Consider the following 22453-nt stretch of genomic DNA (forward strand, 5'->3'; position numbering starts at 1 on the left):
TATATGCACACAGACCCACAAGGCCATTTCTCATGACAGGCAGACCTGAGTCTTAATGCAAACTTTCTTGCCTAATAACAGATGGTTAAAACACTGAACTGTTAATCACACTACACGGAAACTGGCATGAAGAACCACTTCCAGGAAGTTACTCCCTTGTGTTAAAGGGAGATTATGAGCAGAAAAGTGTTTGCAAAAATAGCACCTTCTTATTCAACAGATCCTCCCCCTTGTGTGTTTAGACAAAGGTATTTCTGCTGTTTGTGCTCTACCAGCCCCTTACTCTACCAGCCCTGCCGATCTAACAATCTCTGGATTCTGCTGGCTCAAGCATCATGTTAACTAAGTTCCAGCTGCAAAATTGTTATTGCTGGTGACAGATGAGCAAGTAAGAGTCCAACTTGACTTTGGGATTCTAAGGTGAGTTTGCAGTTCTGGCTGTTAATGACTTAATTTGTAAGCTGAACACATTTGCTCAGGAATTGCTGAGCAGCAATAAACATGGAAATCTGTTTCTACAAACTCACTGTAAGAAAACTCTTTAAAATGTGCCCAAGCTTCCCAACGCCATTTGTTTGACCTTTAGTTAAAAGCCACTTCAGCCGGGTGAACTGAGTTTTGCTAGTCCCTGAGATGGACATTTAAGACAAAAATCTCACTGTATGATATCTCACTGCTGCAACCATTACAATATGGGAAAAGTGTACAAATGACAGACTTTAACAGCACACAGATGTCTTGGTGGCTTCTGCTCATTTGGTATAGAATAAGGGTGGCTAGTGCATCTGATTTCAGCAAGTTGGACAACTTGGAGGAAATCCTGACTACACTACAGTCAATGGGAACTTTGCCAGTGACTTCAATAAACCTAGAATTTTACCCCTTGCATAAATTTGATCCGTTATCATTATTTATTATTTGGATTACTGTCATGTCTAGGAGCCCTAGTCATGCACTGAGACCCCATTGTGCTATGCACTGTACAAACAAAATGAAAAAGATGATACCTGCTCCAAAGAGCTTACAATCTATCCCTTCAGGATTGCAACTAGTCGCTTGTCATTGCATCATCAACTTTATGAATAAAGTCCTTCAAATCTAACAAATTAAAAGGCTTTTGAGTGTGCTCAGAAATTTACCATATTCTGGATCCAGTAACCGACCCACTAAGAGGAGTGAATTCCAAAAGGTGGAGATTCAGACTGAGAAAGCCCTACCACCCGAAAAGACTTATCCCAGGAACCACAAGGAAAAGCAGCCAATTTCAACTGCTGTGAAAGGATATAGGCTTGGAAAGGAAAACTAAAAAAAAAAACAAAACAAACAAACCAGGTCCAATTTAGGGAACTAAATATCAGCACCAACATCTGTAACTACACCCAATGTAGAAATGAGAGCACTGGTGTGGTGTGTCAGCGGTCTGCCCAATTTAGGAAGTGGGCAGCAACCTTCTGCGTCAGGTGATGTTTACCCATGGTCTTCAACTGTAGCCAGAAGTAAAGCACATTGCAATAGCCTTACCTACTGGAGAGGTCACAAAGAAGGGGATGACTACTGCAAATTCTGCATCTAAGAGGAGTGGTCATAGACTCCTAGTCAGATGAATTACATAAGAGATACTATAGGCTACCGTTGTTACTTGAGAACCCAGGAGGAGTGATGAATTCAACAAGACCACCAGACTGCAGTTCGTTTTGGACAAGGACTGTTTTATTGGCCCCGTCCTGCTCCTGGAGAGTGCTGGTGGGTGAGCTTTGGGACCCATCACGCTGAATGCAGCATGACTAGCCTGCTCAAGTTACTTTGAGAATGATAAAAAGGCAGTGATGACGTCAGTGTTTTTCTTTACCTTACACTCTTCATCCAGCAGGTCCAAGATACCAAGTTTGGCTTCTATAAGATCTATGCAGGGCTGATTGTCATAAAAATCTATAAGAGTCCAAGGGATTTGTTCCTTCATATACTCTTCTTGCTCCAGCTTAAATACATGCTGTGATCAGAAAAGACAAAAAAGTTTTACTGAACTGTTACCTTTTAAATAATTAAACTTCCCTCATCCCACTTACCTATTGCAATTACTAGAAGTGTAGTTTTCTCCTGTACATGGCTGAGAAGTGCTAGAATTTTCAGCTGAAGACAGTGTGCAGTGTAACCAAAAACTCTGCTATTTGTTGGTCCCATGTATGACTAAGGATCTCAAAGTCTACCATTATAAAGCATTTGGTGGGGATATTTTCTTTATATATAGCACTGGAAAATTATTCAAACGGTCCCTACAGATAAGTGAGAGTGGTATCCTAACAGGGGAGCATAATGTAGCTTATACATTACTCAAGATCTCTGCCTCCTCCCCTGATGATTCCTCATTTTCATATGCCATGACGGGTTAATTATTCAGTGAACTAGAATACCCTAGACATTTACCTATCTAGGTTCTTATACTGGTGCACGCCACCAAAGTATCTGAGCACACTTCCACAGAAGCGAGAGACTGGGAGTTATCAACATCACAGCTGTGATTCAGAAGACATTTTCAATATGGATTCCTGTTTTCATACACACAACTTTCTGGAAAAAAGTTCCCCCACTGGCTGAAGTTTCTCAGACTGATTCCCAAGAGGTTAAAAGTCCTTTGATCATTTCTAAGATATTCTAACCACGAGGAAAGAAAGAAAAAAAATAGTCTGGCTCAGATGCATTTTTTTCCTTCAAAGGTGGCTTTTAAAACCTCTTCAAACATGTCATCACTGAATTTGAATCTTTTTGCTTTAGAAGCAACAGTTGTATGTATTAAAACAGTTGTGTACTGCGCAAATTAAACCTATCACTTTCCTCTCAATTTCTTAAAGAAGCATTGATATATAGTATGATGCTTTACAAATAGCAACTGTGCATCACTACATGTACAGAACAGTTTTAAAGTACCAGGACTGCCCCACAGAATTTAGTTGCTCAAATTCAACAAATTCTCTTGTAGATCCACTTTACCCAAAATTAGGGTCAAATCTTGCTTTTACTGAAGTCAATGGCAAAATTCCCATGGATTTCAGTGAAACTGGAATCAGACCCTTAATTGTGTAAAGTTTCTGACATTTTTATGTCTACTCAATGTAGATATCGAACTCCATCTATCTGTTCACATCTCAAGACAAACACAACAAATTGTGTTAGAATGTGTATAATACAAGCATACAACGTGAAGTAGTTTCAGTTCTCAGCAGGTTAGGTCAGCCTCCTAGAGGTTTCCACTCCTGAGTTCTCTTTAAATCCTGAAACAGATTCATTGCAAACAGCCAGGTTTAGCTTGGTTTGGGGTTGAAACTATGCAAAAACCAGTTTCCCAATGGTTTCACATACAAACCACTCAGAAACATCAGTGGATCCAGGTTGGAATAAATTGTTTACAAACCTGCTAAGAGATTCAGATTTATAACAAAACCAAAACCAAGCAAAACTCACCTTTAGCAATGAAAACATAGTACAGTTCTACTGCATGATTTCTGCCCCGTGGGGATTATGCTATAACTGCCGAATTCATGTTAATAGTGAGAGCTGGCCAGAGTGGAGACAAGTTTGTCTAAGTGGAAGCCTGGCACAGGAAAATGTGGCCAGGCTTTTATCCAAAGTTTTCTATTAATCTTATGAAACAGCTGACCTTACCGAGTTGAACTGCTGTTGAAGTTTTTCGTTGGCATAGTTGATACAAAACTGTTCAAAGCTATTCACTTCAAAAGTTTCAAACCTGCAGAGCAATGAATAAATCAGTGTAAGTGTTGCTTCCTCTGAAATCTACTTAACTCTGAAATGATGTTACCATCCACATGCTAGAAAACATCAGTTATCCATCAGAGTCCCCAGATTCCCTCTTTCCCAACTTCACAAGCATATTAGTCCACAAGATTTGCATTTTCACATACCAGAATTTAAGGGACTGGAAAAGATTCACTCTTTAGGCACTGTTCAGATGTTCAATACCAGTACAGCTTGTAACACTTCACATAGTGCTATTATATCCCCATCTGAGATAGGAAGCCTAACAATCTCTCTTGGGGAACAAAAGTATTAAATAATAAGGCTACACAACTTCATTGTGAAGAAAACTGCTCAACTATCAGTTGCTGAAAAAGGAATATAAAATATATCTATTTGTGAATGGAATTTGGAAGGGATTATTATAGTCTTCATTCTAATATTCATTGCAAACCTGACAGCATTCAAGTGAAATACCAGTGAATTTTTTCATTATTTATCTTTTAAATTGGCAAGAACAAATGGGTATTTTTACAGCAATAAGAGAAAGGTTAAACTTAAATGGAGAGATCTGATTCAACCCCTCATGCTCCAGAAATCAGAGCCTGGTTTTGATCTTACTTATACTGGTTTAACCCCAGTGACTTCAATTTGTCTTTCGATTTGGCCTGGAAATTACCAGTTTAACTCATCATCTAAGCCAAAGTTACAAAGGGTCCAGAAAATAAGGGTTTATAATAGAAGCTAACGCCGCTCCACAATGCTGCAGTTGTAGCAGGATGGGCTGTAAGGCCTTGCAGGTCTTCTCTTTCCCTAGCTTTATGATCTCAAAACAGACTTTGGGGTTAGAGTCAGATGGAAAAATGCTGCCCCAAGTCAGTAAAACAATACTCAAGGGGCAGGACTATGCCCTCTATGTAAGAAGATCCCTGGGCCAAGGGGGAAAAACATGCATCTGCATAGCTATGGATCCTGAAGCTCTGCCCCTCCACAAACTCGTAAGTGCGCCAGGTTCTGCAGGGGAAGCTCATTCACAGTGAGAATCCATACAGGAGGTGCGTGCCCTTTGCACTGCCTCCCCACACCCTGCTCTGTTTCCTTTGCCTGAGAGCCCTCCACAGGGGAGGGGTCTGAAAGAGCTTCATACTGAAGAATGGCATCAGCGTCTGATCCGTCCTACTCCTCTTGAAGCCAATGGAAATTTTGCCACTGACTTCTGGGGGCGGGGGGGAGGGGGGCAGCACTGAACTCACTGCAATGGCAACTTTGGGTTAAAGTCTGCTAGCACAACTCCACTGACTTCAAGGGAGCAAGGCAAGTAAAGAGTTTGGTCCTTTCACTATAACTTAAATTGCAATCAGGCAGTTACAAACCACTGAAACAAGCCAGAAGTTAAATCCTACTTGTAATGAAACTGGATAACTGTACTTGTACACCAGCTGCTGTACACTGCAAGCATTTTTCTAGATTCCGCGGGGTATCACCAGGTGTTAATGGTGTGAATAAGTATTTCTAAGGCAAAGTCTAGGAAAAAAGGACTGACATCTGCAGATAATTTAAATTATTCTTTGAGGGAAGAAGCAAGCGGCAGTGCCTACTTCTTAAATTAATATAATTGTAATTAATATAAGCCTACTGTAAAGAAAAAGACACAGCAAGGCAATTGGTCAGATAATGGGAATTGTGTTCACTGGCAGAATGTTCTTACTGCTCCATAAAGAAAAAAGGTTTAAATATCTTCTCTTTGTCATTTTTAAGGCTTACTTTTGTAATACTCCACTCTCTAGAGTCTCATTATTTGATAGAGCCCAAAATTAGTTCATAATTTCCCAATTTCTTGAATATTATCAGGTAACAATTCCCAGACCATCAAATGTAATGACTTAACTCCAATCATCTGAAAATGAATGAGGTTAGATAGGCTGTCGCTTTTACATTTTGTAACAGAATTGCTTTCAACAAAATCCAACATTCGCAGGCTTATTAACAAAACTCTGTCATTAGGAGGCGGTTTAATACATTTGTCAGCATTCTTCTCATCAAATATAGTGACCAGGGTTATAAGGTTTCCTCCCCCACCTCCCAAACAACGGATCAACGATGTTATTATTCATGACAGAAGTCAGCACAGCAGTTTCTAAACTGAGGAATTCAATTCCTCGTGCTACATCAGTGAAATCAATCTCTGAAATATTTAGTACAGCAAATTTCCTCGGCCCTTGGAACTGAAAACTGTTTACATGTCATCATTAAAATATTGCTGAGTATTCGACAATTTATCCTTGAAGAACTTATGATGTGTTTCTGTTTGATTTCAATCCCCCTTCTTTGACTACTGCATTTACTTGAGGTCCCAGGTGTAATGAGCTCTGTGAAAAATATCCTACTGCAGTACGTTTAATAAGAGCAAGGTCTTTGGAACTCCTCTTTTAATCACAATAACCTAAATCCTCTAGATACTAATGGACACTAGTCTTTTGAAATGCCATAAAAATATAAATTCCAGCAGCTTGGTGATCACGTTGAGCAATGAGCAGAAGAGAGATTTAATTAAAACAGACAGGGGGGGGGGGGAGGGAGAGAAGAAGGCACATGGAAGAGTGGTAGATAGAAAAGTATACTGCACATGAATGAGAGAAGGAGAGAATGATATCAGAGTGGACACTGTTTTTCTACTTCAGAGACCTAGGATATGATTTGTGAATCCCCTCTGAAAGGTTGCCAGCAGTAGGAGAGCAGCTATATATCTAGTCACAACAAGCTGTCTATCAAAAGAACTTGTGAATGCAGCCTCGGTATCAGGCCTTCAATCCTCAGCATGCACTTTCAGCACTGAAGCCAGACACACATAAATGGTGTTTTTACCAAGCTGAATTCATTTATTTTCACAAGATCCAGGAGACAAATTAAAAAATGGGAAGGGAGCTTGTGATTTATCAAACATTCCTGGTGACGAAGGCCCAGCCACATGAAAAGGAAAGCCCTACCTTAAAGCATTTTTCTTTGCTAGATGTCAAGCGGAGGATCAACTCGAAGGCAATTTATGTGAACTTGCTAACTAACGAAACAGTTTCACTGATATTTGCTAATTGATGGAACGGTTTGTTTTGTCTGCTCTGTATGTGTTCTGACTAGGAGGTCTTGCTCCTGAAAGATACCTTGTGCTATGATGATCTCCTAATGGGAAAAGCAAACAAATGGCTCTTTTGTTTCAATTAATTTCATTGCATTCACTAAACCTTGGTGCAAAAAATAAAAATAGAAAACCTTCCCACATACCGTCCTATCTGCTACAGGGGACTGACAATTCAACCAATAAATAAAAAGCAGCCAGGATGACAAACAGAATGGATTGGGCAGGGAGGCAAGGAAGGGGAGCCAGAGTAACACCTAGGCAGCTTTTAACTAGTACCCTGGACACAGTAACTCTCTCAGCCGTAAATAATGGCAATTGTTACAGGGGAGTCACAACCTTCCTCCTGCACTAGAAACCAAAAACCAAACAGGTAACTGGTTCTGGGAGTGGGAAAAAGCAGCACAAAAGCAGGAGTTAACAACAAAGCGTCAGTCCTTACTTTGGGTAGTAAGTGTCCTACCGTTTACATATGAATCAAATGTTGTGTCCTCACTGCTTTAAAAGACAAAACAAAAAACCACAGACCATGGTAATTTCATGGAGGATTAAAAAATGCTTTATGGAAAGGTACTTCACACCAGTTACCTGCCTGGCCAAAACAGTATATGCTGTATTTAGGTAGCCCATCATTTTAAAAGGAGGATTATTATTTATTCAAGATATTGAAATTTCAGTGCAATTGCTCTTGTCCCCCAAGTTTAAAAAAATTGTTCTCTTAAGACATGTGGTTCCTTTGGAGCAGTTCCAGCCTTCATGCCAAATACTGAGGTGTTTGTTTTACTGTATTTACTATTGTATACATGATGGAGCCAATTTGGGCTACTGGATGAATAGACTGATACTTTTTCTTAACACACAAACTGTTACACAGCCACATATGCACTATACATATACTTCATATATATAAAACATACAATGAAAGACTATTAAGATTGCAAGGTCAAGCAATCATAAGTTCAGAAATTCCACAATTAAAGTTGTCTGTGCAATCTTAAGTATGCCCCCTTGTGCATATGTATTATGATACAGTCATTAATGATTTGATCCCATAGGTGCCAACTTCCTCTTTACCTGGTGGGTGCTCGACCTCCCCCGCCCCCCCAGGCCCCGCCCCCACTCCACACCTTCCCCCAGGCCCCCACCCTCACCCCACCCTCACTCTGCCCCCGTTCCCACTCCAACCCTTCCCCAAGGCTGCACCCCCGCCTCTTTCCGCCCCCTCCCCACTCCTGCCTCTCCCTCCCAGCTCCTCCTGCCTGCCTTGGAACAGCTGATCCATGGTGGGCTGGAGGCGCTGGGAGGGAGGAGGAGAAGTTGATTAGCAGGGCTGCCAGTGGGGTAGACATGCTGGGGGAAGAGGGAAGCTGGCTGCCAGTGGGTGCTAAGAACCCGCTAATTTTTTTCCATGGGTGCTCCAGCCCTGGAGTTGGCACCTACGACTTGATCACATACTATTTTTTCCACAAGACCCCTACCATATTTCGGGCACAGAATGGATGGTGTTTAATTAATGAGCAGCTACTCAATATTTTGTTTTATCCTCATTGTTCAATGTGCGGCCCCAGGCCTTATTTACTGCACACTACTCAAACTCTGCTCTGAAGACAGAATTGTTAATTTCTTCATGGGATTTTCTACAGTGCTCACCACTACAGTATCTGAGTACTGGACAAATATTAATGAATTATTTTCGCACCGCTGAGATGAGAGGGTATTACCCCCACTTTAAAGATGGGGAGCTGAGGAACAGTGTATGTTGGATACTTTTGGTAATTTGTTCCAATGTTTAACTACCCTGACAGTTTTTCCCCTCATGTCTAACCTAAATCTCCCTTGTTGCAATTTAAGCCCATTACTTCTTGTCCTGTCCTCAGTGGATAAGGAGAACAATTTATCACCCCCCTCTTAATATACATGCTTGAAGACCTATGTCCCCCCTCAGTCTTCTCTTTTCCAGACTACCCAAACCCAGCATTCTCAATTTTGCCTTGTAGGTCATGTTTTCTAGACCTTTCCTCTTGCCATCCATGCTCCACCCCTACAGCATCTCAGTCCAAACCCAGTCTTCTTGGTCAGCAAGTCAGTTTCACCCCTCCAGTCTCCATCCCTACTCCCAGTCCCCTTGCCCAGCAATTCACAGTTCTCCTTCTGCCTCAGCTCCTCCTCCTATCTGTCTCTCTACCCCACCCTGCCCTCCAGTTGCTCCACTCCTCTCCCACCCACATTTCCCAGCCCCGATGACTCCTAATCCCAATCTCCCTCCCCAGGCTTCTTGTCCAACCTCAGGTTCTTCCTCCAAGTCCCAGAATCCTTCCTCACCAGTCCCAATCTCCCTCTCTCCTTACCCATACCCATAGCATCCAGTCCTATTCTCCCTTCCCACCCTCTCCGTTCCCCATCCTGCAGCTCTTAGCCCCATCATATTCAAATTATGCAGTTTCCTCCTCCATGCTGCCTGGGTGCCAGCAGGGGAGACACTGAGAGCACAAGAGAGGCTCCCTGGTCTTGCAGTTCAGGTGCCCAGACCTAGCCCACACTGCTGCAGACAAGAGCTGCAATTGCAGGGAAATCCTGTACAGCCAAGGTTGGAGCATGCGCAGCGTGGGCAGAATTTTTTCAACATGGGCCAAACAATGAATTTCTCTTCAGTTTTGTTCTCAGAAACGGCTGAACTGTTTTGGCTGAAATTTTCTACACACAAAAAATTTACCCCGAGGCAGACATCTGGCACAGAAAAGCTTAGCCCAGTTGGTTAAATGACTGAAAACCAGGGCCTTATAATGGGCAATATTAGGCAACCTTAGCAGTACTATCAGCCTCAGCTATAATATTGGATAATAAGTAAATCCTTCAAGGACACAACATTTTTGTTCCTTTGGAAACAAAATTTCAGTATCAACAAATCGTGGGTTTGTGATAAAGGTACAGAGAGCAGACACCCATCTCCCATAGGGATAACATCCAGGATTTGGCCGGACACCTTAAATATATTCCAAGATATAATATAGTCTTAACTATATATATATATATATATATATATTTAGAACAATGTAACCTTAATCAAGATTCAAGGTGATAAGAACCATATATGCGGTGTTATAATAGTAATGTTTCCCTAATAATGAATTATAAATGTTCAAGGCTCCCTCAGGAGTCAGTGCTGGGAGCTCCAAGTCCAGTCCTGAGCGCGTTCCTGAATATATCACTGGTTTAGCTCTAGAGGAACTGCCATTTGCCCTCTGGTGGGGTGCATAGCCTTTTGCTGGTTTTCCCTATGAACATTTAAGGGCAGAACCCTGCACAATCATTTCTTAATGGAATCAGTAAAATAATCTCTTTCCTCTGCTGTTGGTGGGGCAGCATGGGGAGCCTCTGCTCTGTAGGACTTTGGTTTCCACAGGCATCCATTCAGAACTTTTCACTAGCACTGAATACATACACCAATTCACTTTAAAAATGTTAATAAGTGCTAAGGCTAGCCTTTTCAAAGGGGTCTAAAAATCCCAGCCTAAAAGGTCCCAGGTCTGATTATGTGTGAGGGAAAATAAGGAAGCTGATTGCTAAGCTAACACACAGACAAGTCCTGCAACATCACTCTTTCAGAAGGAAGAAATAATACAGAACTTATTAATGCCACAATCCCCACATTAAGCTAGATGAAATACTCCGAAAAGCAAAAAAAGTTACGAAATGCCCATCTGGTAAAGGGGCATCGGAACTGGGGACCATCTTACTTTGTCTCAGCTCACACCCTTGTACCCAGCTAGTAACTCTTACGCTGGCAGCATCTACTGGGCAAAAGACTGACTGTGTCATCTTGGTTCAGTGTTTTAGGGGAGACACATTTTTATGATCTTCAGCAGAAAGGTCCTGTGGTTGTATCACAGTAATGGAGGTTTTCTTGTCTAACTTAATATTTCATGGGCATTACCCTCTAATCAACTTTTCTTTACATTTTTGCAAGTGTTTGTCTGTTTCTTACTTTGATGTCAACTGACTTGTCTACACTTTCCTGGCACAGTCCATATAGCTCCTTCTTCAATAATAGTATTTTTCTGACACATTACAGTCCACAGGGAATCTCTCTGGAATCAAGGCAACTTGGACAGGAAACAATAGTTTTGTAAAAGCTCCTCTGACTTATACTCCTTTAGAACCACTCCTCAGCTTATGCTGTTTGCAGCTGGCAACTTCTTGGCCTCAAGGATTCTCTGGATCTTGTAGTATCCGTGTGGGTCACCCTAGGTGTTAACAAATCCCTATGCCAACAGCCACACCACCTCAAACTGATCTGTTATCAGATCCCAAAGTAGGCAGGGTCATACTGGCTCGGTATTTTGATGGGAGCCTTCCAGGATCATAAAGGTGCTGCAGGACGTGCGGATAATGAATGTGTAGGCAGTGTCTCTTCCAGCACAGTCAGTACGTCATTGATGCTTTAGCATTGTGTTTCTGTGGGCTGGGGGGATGGGAGGGCTTGGTGGCTGAGGGTAGGGGCTTTCTCTCAGATGGAATATTAAACAGACCTCCCAGGCATGAGAAAACAATGTTAAAAATCCCATGGTGCTTTATGCAGAAGTGAGAATCCTGCCCCATTTCCATTAACTGAGTAGTGACTAGGATTGTGTGAGCTTTCTGTAAATAAACTCAAAACACACCAGGAGTGGGGTACCATTTTGCGTTCTAAACTCATTAGGATTTGACAAGCCAAGTTTGTGACTGTGCCTGCCATCAGGTGGGTTTTTGCCTGGTGTTGGGGCTTCTTTCTCTGTCGCTTGGCATCTTGCCTTGCCCTTCCACTAATCACTTATTCACAAGAGGCCCTGAGCTCCCTGTTACATCTAATAGTTGTACGGAGGCAGGCCAGTGGCCATCTACCTGGTCCATTCTACCTGACGTCTTCGGGGTGGGGATGGCTGATTAGCTAGCTGTCCCCGCTTCCAGCTCTTCAGGGGGTTGCTGGCAGTCCCATTGTTCCACCTCTTTTCCTTTAGCTGTAAGGATAGGGATAGCAATGGATTGGCCCACTCTTCACTCCACCCTTGACTGGTCCGCATCTTCTGGGGACGCGGCAGACTGCCCAGCTCTTTTTCTGCAGCAGTGGTGTGGAAACAATCAAGCTCCTGCTATAGCACTCTGCTGCTGGCCCCTGAGCTCAGGTGATGAAAGGTGCCGCAGGCTGCACTGGGTTAGAAGGGAATCCCCATCCTTGTATCTGAGCTTTTGGGCAAACCTGGGCTAAGTTCTAAGGCTGGGTTACCCAACCCGTGGGTCAGGACCCAAAATTGGATTACCGGAATGTTTCAAAGGGTCGTGTGGCAGCTCCTGAGGCTCCTGTCCCATGGGGCTGGCTGGACTTGGCTTCACGCTCCAGGCACTAACATTTGGGGTCCCTGTACCACTCAGGTTTGGCCCAGCCATCACGATGACATGAGTCTGGGTAAGCCAAATTTGAGTGAGCAACCCCATGAGCCAGGTCACAACTCCACTCACACAAATCTGGTCCAGCCAGGGTGGCGGGGCCAAACCTTAGGAGCGCTGCAACCCCATCTTGCTTCACAACACCCTTGTGACACAGGTATTACATTTCAGAGCTAAGCAAGCTGAGGCACTGAGCAAGTTAATTGAAGGTCGCCCAGCAAGTCAACAGCAGAGCTAGGAAGAGAATCCAGCTCTTGGACCTCCCGTCTTGTACCTTAGTCACAAGGTCATCCTTTAGTCTGTCAGAGGTCCTCAAACTGTGTGGCGTGTCCCTCATAGGTGGGCACGGCAGGGCCCAGGCCAGCCCTCATGGAGATAGGGTAGGAAGCACCACCCGAGCCCCACCCCACCCCCCCAGCTCTGTTCCATCCCTACTGCCAGCCATGGCCCAGCTCCCTGCCCAGCTCCACACCCAGCCAGGGGTCCAGGTGCTGGCCCCCACCACAGCCCGGTGATGGCTCCACTCCTAGGGTTGCCAACCCTGAAGCTATTTCAAGAGATTTTTTCCGCCCAACATGACAATGTCATTTTCTTAAAATATCCTACTAAAATCTCCCAGATTGTTTTCAGTAGTCACCAGGAGATTGATTCCAATTCCAGGAGACTCCAGGCCAATCCTGGAGGCTTGGCAACCCTATCAGCTTCCTGTCCCCAGCCTCTGGTTGTGGCTCTGTTCCTGGCCCAGGGCCAAGGGTGAGGCTGGGGGAGGGAGTGGAGCCACACCCAGCTTCCGGCCCCCTCCGCAGCCTGGCTACAGCTCTGCTCTTGCCCCTGGCCCCGCTCCTGGCACCAGACCCACCCCCAGCTGCGGCCCCAGCCTCAGCCCCCTTACACCGGTCTGTGTGTCGTCCCCCAGCCTCCTGTGCCATGTTCCTGCTCCTGGCCCTGGGAGGGGTCATGGACAGGGGTATGGGGGGTGCTACCCTCAGAAGTTTGGGGATCACTGGTCTAAATGGAGGGCTGCTCCAATACAGACAGTATATGCACATTAAGAAAAGGAGGACTTGTGGCACCTTAGAGACTAACCAATTTATTTGAGCATAAGCTTTCGTGAGCTACAGCTCAATAAATTGGTTAGTCTCTTAGGTGCCACAAGTACTCCTTTTCTTTTTGCGAATACAGACTAACACGGCTGTTACTCTGAAACCTGTCTATATGCACATTGGAATGCAATGAAAGCAGTCAGGACTTTTAATATACAAAAAGCCCCTTCTCCCTCCTCCTTCACATGGAATAGAGATTGGCCCGGACCAAAGCCCTACATCCAAACAGACCCAAGTCTGCAAGAGAGTGGAAGGGGAGGCTTTGAAAGCTGAAGCAGGATTCCAATTTTGTAATACAGACAACACACGATGCTCTGTGCTTGTTCTCTTTTCGCTGTACCAGCTTGCTCCCTCATACTGTAAGCTCTCAGGGGCAAGGACTTTGTTACTGGTTTAGCACAGGTCACCAACTGTATCACACCATGTCACCCTCCTAGGCCGGAGCCCATAGAAAGGAGAACTCATGATGTCTGTGCACGAACAGCCCAATACAGAGACAGGGTATTCTAAACAAGTCATCATAATTCTACTTCCCTATAAAGAGAGTTGCACTGCGTCTGAGTTTCCTGCAAGCCTGATCCATTGTTTTAGAGGGGGAAAGTAATAAGGACATTGCCCTGCAAGGTGCTGGGCACTTTAGGGAAGGCAGAGGATGACACCAGTGCTCCTGGAGCTCAGCACTTAGCAGGATCAGGCTACAAGTAATCCTGCTCAGTGCAACTTCTACCATTCAATGTATTGCAAATCCAGTCTCCCCTAGCAATCCATTCGGGAACAGATTTTGTATGGATCAGATTTCTAAAAACTCATGTTTAACTGAAGTAGAACATGGCAAGCTAAAGGAAGCAGAGCAACAGACGGGCCAATGAAAGCAGAAGAAACAGAGGCCTTTCCTACCCATAGATATCCAGAACCCCAATGAATGAGTGCTGCTTGACGGTGGTATGCAGGGCTTTGTTGATATGCTCCACAATCCAGTTAAACAGCTGGGCATAGATGTGCTTGGCTAGCGCATTCCTGGCATTCACGACTTGCTGCACAGACATGGGCTTGATGTACGTCTCAGCTGTTGTGACAAGCTTCCGATGGCACAGCCAGTGCTCCATCTGGCTGTGCTCCACGCCAAGCAATCTGCAAAAATTATTCAGGTGTTCATCCTGTTTCTAGGATATAAAGAGAAATACAAATTCAGCAGGAGCTCAGCGAGCTGAGGCCGGGAGACAAGAAAACACCCACATATCTAAGCTACAGGATTGCCTACTATTCGGATGGGAAGGTGGAGGGAGGAAAAAACAAAACAGCTTTAGCACAAGCTTTTACCATTTATAACAAGCTGTGTCACTGAGCTTGGTCATTACTACAGTTATTGTGCAATTTAGGATTTTAACCAACCTCAGACTGGCTTCATGATGTTAATTTCCTATTTAGTCGTTAACTGTGGATAACTAATTTGTAGGGACTATTTATTTGACTGAATAGATTCAGAATGAGATAATCTCTTGAAATAATGTGAACCACTGAAGAGATGAATGCCCTGGTGGTAGATTCCTAGAGAGAAGTTTGATTCAGAATGGAATTTTAATTCTAGATTTCCCAGGATCAGGGTCAAAACATGAAATCAGCACTTGGTTTCTATCTGAGATTCTATCTTGTTTAACTTTGGCTGACAGAGATGACATAAAAATGAGAATGTTTAACTGAAGCTCTCTAGTCTTTGGGAAGATACATTTAATGGAGCCCAGCTCCACACGACGCTGTTGGTTTTGCAAGAACAGAACTACACGCTGTATGGCTTCTCTGTGCACTGAGCATCTTAAGCGACATAACCTTCATAAAAAGGAGTAGAGTATCATCAGTGGTTCAGTTTTGTTCCTTCTACAAAGCTCAAACTATGCAACACCTAACAGGTAACCAGCTCTCGAAGGACACTGTCCTGCGAATTGCTGAGCAACCTCAACTCCCACTAAGTGATTGAGAACCAAAACCAGGATGGCTGGCTCTGTTACTCTAGATGTACTTCCTTGTGTTATGACAAGCCCCTAAATATACCACCACTGCCAGACACTACTTCAACCATTTGGCTTTTGAGCAGGGGGCGGCGAACTCCCTGTCTGGAGATGCTGCTGCTGTTTCCTTCTACATCAAAGTGAAATCTTGGATTCCTTTTACCTTTAACCCATTGAAGTGAATGCAACGACTCCAACATTTACTTCAACGGGCTTTGGATCACACTCTAAATCATTAGCTTGGCACTGCCAACTGTATTATTAAATTACAGCATGCCTTTTGCAAAGCACTCTTGGGATTTCTTGGTATAATTAGGTCCCCAAAGTATGAGAGATTAGGTGGTTGTTGACCTATTTTCCAGCAGTTATTTTTTAAAAAAAGCAGTTAGTTAAGAGTCTTAAGTTCACATTTGTTTTTAGTGGCAAAAACCAACAAAGTCCTGGCCAGTTGCTGGGTTTCATACAATACATGTGAGTGAGCCTGCAGGCACTTTCTTGTAAGAGTGGGAAATTGTTCAGTCTTTTGTTAACATTACATCATACTTCAAAAGAAAGTAAAACAAAAATACCCAGCTAGATAATTGGTGGGGGGGGGGAAGAGGGAGAGGGAGAGAATGCCTTTTAAAATCCTCTAGGATGCTTTTTGCTCTGCCACATTTTTCTGATCGCTGATTAAAAGTAATAACCAGGACGGAGTTTATATCATGCAGTCACATTTAAACTTAATTAAACAATGCTAAACCCATTACAGAATTCAGCATTGTGGGAGCAGATTAGTTTATGCACCCAGATTGCCAAATATCTAAAACAAATTGTCCCCCGTGTCCAACTAACGGCACACTGCATCATCTCCAGAGTAACACTCGCAATATGTGCAGAGCACATCCTTATATTTTAATTAAGAATAAACTCAGTATGGGACATCGTGATAATTGGGAGGACAACACTATTCATACACTCGCTATTTTATTTATTTTGTCTGACTAAACACACCAGAACAATGGAGGGAATCACTGTTAAGGCATCTTTGGTTTTTAGTACTCTTTTAATAAATAAATGTTGTCCTTAGCCACCCTGTGTTGCTATCTATGTTGTACTCTTTTGCATACTGGATGGCTACATTTCAATGACAAATATATGGCAGCCTCATTTCTCACAGCGCTGAATTCCAGCAACCAAAACCAGGTAATTTAATTAGTTGCACAATAGGACCACTTCTTTATTCCAGCATTTACACTCGTGCTGACAGGCCTACATTTCCAAAAGTGATGAATTCTGGATCCAGTTGGAAATACCTTAAAGGGTCCTGATTTTAAGGACATATTCAGCCCTTTTAAAAGATATTTCAAGTTGGGCACCCAAAGATAAATATATAAACAACAGCACCCAAAATCACTACCATTTCTGAAAGGCTGTGCTGCAATATGCATCCCAAATCGAACCCAGAAACCAAAAGAACCATAAGAACATGGGAAAATGGTTTAGACCAGAGTTCTGACACATACTGAAAATTATTACAGTATGAAAAGGTATCAAAAGATGCTCCCATTCCATTCTCCTTTAAATCCCCGAAGTATTTGCGAGACACCAGGACTGACCATATTCTGCGTCTGGGAGAAATCCAAAACCAGTCAACTATTTACAGAGGAGGCAGTAGCCCATTGTTTTGGATTCTTATGAACCAGCAGCTACTGATTCAGCACGAGCATTTCCCACAGGGTGCATGTATTCCCAAACACTATTCCGCAGACAGCGCTGTTGAGTCTAATACACTGGTTGCCTTTAAAGACCTGTCAATTTCACCTTGCGTAGGGGGTAAGTATCACAGTATTTGTTTCTCTGAAGTGTTACCTCAGTATTTGCAATACTCTCTCTGTTTCCCTGATATTTACTCTAGGGAATGCTGCAAACACTGAGGTAACATTAGATTTGTTGCTAGGGCAATTGGTCAGTTTTTAAGGGTGACAACCATTATACTTTAAAAACCCAGGAAGTAAGCTAACACATTCACATTGCTTTACAAGTATGACAGAAAAACAAGTGAGACTGCATGATTTCCTGGAAAGAGACAAACACATCAGAGAAATAAGATTTATTGACAAGTTGCCTACAAAAGCAATAAAACAAGAGAAAATAAATAAGTAGAAATTAAGGTATTAACTAAACACACTTGATGGCATCCTTTGTAGCAAGAGACAGGCAACTTGGCTGGAGTTATTAATACACTAAATTGCACAACAGTATCTTCTGTGCCTGCTAAAAACTTACCGATATACTACAAGAGTCTCCATCTCGATCTGCTTGAATTTCCAAGTTTCCTAGGTGCAGGATGGAAGCTATTATCTTAAAAATGCTCATCTGATGGGACTCTTTCACTCCTGAAAGAAACAATTGACATCCAATTTTCACAACATAAAAAGTGTTTTACTCTCTTAAAATATTTATACGGTTTGATCTTCTTTCCGGACGGATGATTTCAAAAACAATCAGAATGCCCTCAATAAACAATCATCATTCAAGGTGACAGCTGAGATTGCAAGAGAAACTTCTCATATGAACTGTTAAATATTCACACCCTAAACAGACATATCAAGGCGATTTTATTACAGATGGATCGGATACTATTTTAAAACTTACATGAAAGCTAAGAAACTACTCTATGATGATCATTTAAACTCATTTGGGATTTCAATTCAACCAACTGCATAGGGGCTTGCTTTGTGTTTTATAACACAAAAGGGAAAAACTGCTTACCTGTAATAACTAAGATCATACAAACAATTGTGGTGCACAAATTGCAGGCTAATACCAGTGAAACCAGGTTAAGCTATGCTACTGCTGTAAGCCAGTATTAAAAATGGTTACTGAGTACTAATAGTGCCAAGGAAGAGCATTTACTCAAATAGTCCCCATTGGAGTCACTGGGATCACTTATATGAGTGAGAGCTCACCAACGTGAGAGAGTTGTATAATACAGCCCTTAACATGCGAGCTATGTGGCTGACTGCACAGTTTGCAGGGCCCATTCCCATTTGCACGTGCAGTTTAAAGTTTTTGGATGTGCAAAAAAAATGCACATCCAAAACTGCATGCCAAAAAAACTTGCAAGTGTGTGACTGGTGTACTTGTTAAGGGCTTTCCATTGCTGGTGCAAGACTTTCCCTCCTCAAGTGTTTTCTGACAGATTCTTTTCAGCTTCCCCAGCAGGAACATCGCTCGCAGAAATCTGAATATTGTTACCCTGCAAAATCTCACTTCAAATCTCAGCAGATGTTTGTTCCTCTTTAAACGTTCACTGTCTGCTTCTCACATCATGTTCTACAGATTTATGACTTGCTCTGGATGTTCTCAGTCTGTCAAGCCTGCCTTTATATTTCCAGAGATTTTTTTTTTTAGTCGTTAACAGCGATGGAAAAAATAATGTAGGGTTAACAAAAAGCAATAGTACTTGGCTGCTCTATGGCACTATCAGATGTAAATGTGGACAGGCTAAGGGATTTGCAGATGAGCGCAGGGAGTTTGCATCATGCATGGATGGCTGAGTGGAATAAGGCATGGTGGTGATTTTATGAAAAGCTGACACATGCACATAGGCTTGGAGCACTAGTGGAGGGGAGGGGCTTGAGGAGACACAAAGCCAGTCAAGGGATTCGAAGAGCATGCATGACATAATCAAACTGACAGAAAAGGAAAGTGACTTTAGTCCACACAAAATGCAGACATTAAAGCAGGGGCAGTGTCTGTGGGAGGTCAGAGGAGGACATTGCAGTAGTCAAGGCGAGATGTAAGGAGGACTTGAACAAGAGATCTGGCTCTGGGGTGAAAGGAAACAAACATTCAGACCTTGAACATGTTAAGAAGGGAGAAACACCAGGATTTGGATGCAGCCTGGAGCGGGGGAAGGGGCCAGAAAGGGAGGAGACAAAAGAAATCAGATTACTAGCCTAAAAGATGCGGAGGACGGTGATGGGTTTATAACAATAAAGGAGGTGGGAAGTGGAGAATCCTTGAAAGGGAAAAATGAGAAGCCCAGGTTTGGCCGTGTTCAGTTTAAGGTCCTGACATAACATCCAAGAGTGGGATGTCACGGAGACAAGAAAAGACATGGGATTGGACAGAAGGAGACAGATCAGTGGTGGAGAGAACTTTATGAGTCATCAGCATAGAGATAATTGAAACTATGTAAACAGTTGCAGCTGTCCAGAGACAGAAGTGAAAAGACTAGGGGGCACAGAGATAGAACCTGGGGACACCCTCAGAGTGCAACAGAGAAGAGGAGGAGCCAGCAAAAACAGACACACAAAAGAGTTGGAGGGACAGGAGAACCACGAGAGGACAGTATCTCAAAAGCCTAGTGTGAGCAAGATGTCAAGCAGGAGAGGATAACTGACTTCCTCACAAGCAGCAGAGGCCAAAGAGGATGAGGTTGGAGTAGAGCCCCTGAGATTGGACCAGGAGAAATGAGAGAGAAAAATATGTACATCTGAAATTTGAGTGTAATTCAGAGACTTTCAGCCTGGAAGGGTAAGTAAAGGACGCGCCTGTAACAGTGTATACGGTAATCCCCTGCAATTGGGATCAGTGCAGCCACAAGGTCAGCAACCCCATGTTCGCATAGCAGGCAGCACCCACAGTGCTAAAAACTCCTCTTCCAAAATAGGAAGAAATAAAATGAAGTGCAGGGAGGAGCTAAAAATTACATTTAAAAGATTAACTACAGTTAAAGAATAGGAATCAACCCCTGTAAATGTAGAAGATTCTGAGAGCGCCAATTATTTCCTCTATTAAAAATTATTTTCCTTATAAGTAGTGAGTATTGCAGTCAGGTCATCTCGGTGGCAGATTGCTGTACTGTACTCTATAGGAACGCTGCATATGGTTATTAATATTGGGACATTCTGCCATTGGCTGCATGTGCATGGCTTCCACTGACTACACAGTCAAGAGTCCAATTTGGCCCATTATTTCCATTGCTCTGATACTTGGCAAGGATAGTATGATGGTGTATGCAATGACACACATCACCTTGTGTTTAGCCAGGCTGAAGAGGAACTAAGTTAGAAAGTAAAGATATTTTTGCACTTCCTGGAAACAGACTCACAGGAACAAAACAGACTAAATCAAAACTGTGATGTCGCTTTAAACCTAAAATGTTCCTTTTGGGGTAATCTCTAGTCAGTCATTCTCCCAATTCCCCTCCCCCCCTCTGTTTCACTAGTTATTGACGTGAGTGTGAGAAACTCCCACATTCCCTACACAGAGAGCAAGGTAAAACTAAGTAGGTCAAAAAGCAAATGGATTTATGCCTCTGCGGGTTACATTATTACATTAGAGCTTGTGCAAAATATTGAAAGCCTTTGCAAGACACAGACATCCAAGTGTTTTACTAGGAAGCTTTCCAACTGGACCCTTTCAAATAATCCCTTACCAAGCAGGGTGAAAGCATGTCTGGTTTTCTCAAAATCATCGGCATCATCAACTCCATCAATAGTTGTCTCGCCTCCCAGAGAAGTGTAGAAAAAGTCTTCAGCACATGCTAAGAGAAGAGCAAACACAGAATGAATGCATCAGCAAATGAGAGGCACATAACCTGCTGCTTACATTTCGTTGTACTTACTTTAGAACACTCTCCTTGTAGCCCCCCCCCCCTGCTGCCCACCTTTGGAGGGCAGATGGTCTCCTTAAAATGAAGCTCTGCTCTAGAAAGCAACAATGTAAAAATAGTCTGTGCACACAATCAGATCTGCTTGTTTTAGCAATAAAAACATTGTGCTTTCAATTCCAGATATCTCCGGTAGTGCCAACTCGACAGAGGAGGAGGAGCTGGATTCTGTTCTTTTTTGTACATCAAGAGAATTGTTCTCGAAGTTCCAAGTAGTTACACCTGTACAAACCCACAGTGGAAGTTACATGTGTCACAGAGGGCTGAATTTTGGTCTGCAGAACATTTCTGCCAGACGGTCATGGAAGGAAAGACCCACTTTGACTCAGACCCCAAAGTTTATGAGTTTGAGTATGTATGTCAGGCAGTCAGGGGGAAAAAAAACGTGTTTTTTAGAGGGAAGGTCCCCGGAGCATGTGCAGCTGCGCACTTCCACTGTGTGCCATGGCTTCCAATCAGTGGACCTACCTTTTGCTGTTAAAGTTCAGGCCCTGGAGATCCTATGTGAGCCTGGTGCTAAGCAAGTGAGAGTAACCAGGAGGTTTGGTGTCTCAAAGTTTTGAGCATTCAGAACAGTTGCCATAACCTTTTACAGGAGCACAGGAACAGCACACACTGAGACTGCAAGCGCCAATATGAAGGAAAGGAGACAGATGTTGGTAAAACCCTGGGGCTCTGGTTTCAGCATAAGCTTGGCCAAGGCGCTCAACTCTCAAGACTGAAGCTGTAACAGAAAGTGAATCGGCAGGTGGCCAAGCAGGGGAAGGACTCTAGCCCTTCAGATGGAAAGCCCAGCACAACACGGTTCAGTGTAAGGAGCATGGTGAGAACCAAGATGCTGACCTTCTGGCTGCTACTGAATGACACGCAGACCCCTACCCAGCAATCTAGAGCAGAACGGTAGAACTATGTTCTGCTTTACAGTATTTCTTGTGACACTTAGCAAGCTGAAATTTCCTGAATTTGCTTTAATCCAGCGGTTCTCAAATTGTGGGTTGGGACCCCAAGTCATGACCCTTTTAATGGGGTCACCAGTGCTGGCTTCGACTTGCTAGGGCCTGATGCCAAAGCTGAAGCCCCACCATCCAGGGCCAAAGCTGAAGCCTGAGGGATTCAGCCCTGGGGCTCAGATTACAGGCCCCCTTCCTGGGACTGAAGCTCTTGGGCTTCAACTTTGGCCCCCCTCCCCCACCTGGGGCAATAGGGCTCAGGCAGGCTCAGGCTTCGGTCCCCCCTCCTGGGGTCATGTATTAATTTTTGTTGTCAGAAGGGGGTCATGGTACAATGAAATTTGAGAACCCCTGTTCTAAGCATTAGGGTACACTATAAAACATTACTGTGTATCATGTTTGGTTTTCTTTAATACTGAAAGTTA

The 22453-nt window shown here is 43.3% G+C and overlaps 1 protein-coding gene across 2 annotated transcripts in view; it reads right to left on the reverse strand.

The window, feature by feature from the left end:
• The window catches only part of MYO5B (myosin VB), a 367788-nt gene that overhangs the window by 143990 nt on the left and 201345 nt on the right, over nucleotides 1-22453 (reverse strand). For both annotated transcript variants that reach the window (XM_048851019.2, XM_048851021.2), the window contains exons 8-12: nucleotides 20845-20952; nucleotides 17685-17794; nucleotides 14308-14573; nucleotides 3661-3742; nucleotides 1850-1990 (exon numbers count right to left, since the gene is read on the reverse strand). In XM_048851019.2, the coding sequence (XP_048706976.2) occupies nucleotides 1850-1990; nucleotides 3661-3742; nucleotides 14308-14573; nucleotides 17685-17794; nucleotides 20845-20952 (707 nt within the window). The remainder of the gene's footprint in view (nucleotides 1-1849; nucleotides 1991-3660; nucleotides 3743-14307; nucleotides 14574-17684; nucleotides 17795-20844; nucleotides 20953-22453) is intronic.

This window comes from Caretta caretta, chromosome 5 (genome assembly GCF_965140235.1).
Source record: "Caretta caretta isolate rCarCar2 chromosome 5, rCarCar1.hap1, whole genome shotgun sequence".
In the NCBI taxonomy this organism is placed as follows: Eukaryota; Metazoa; Chordata; order Testudines; family Cheloniidae; genus Caretta; species Caretta caretta.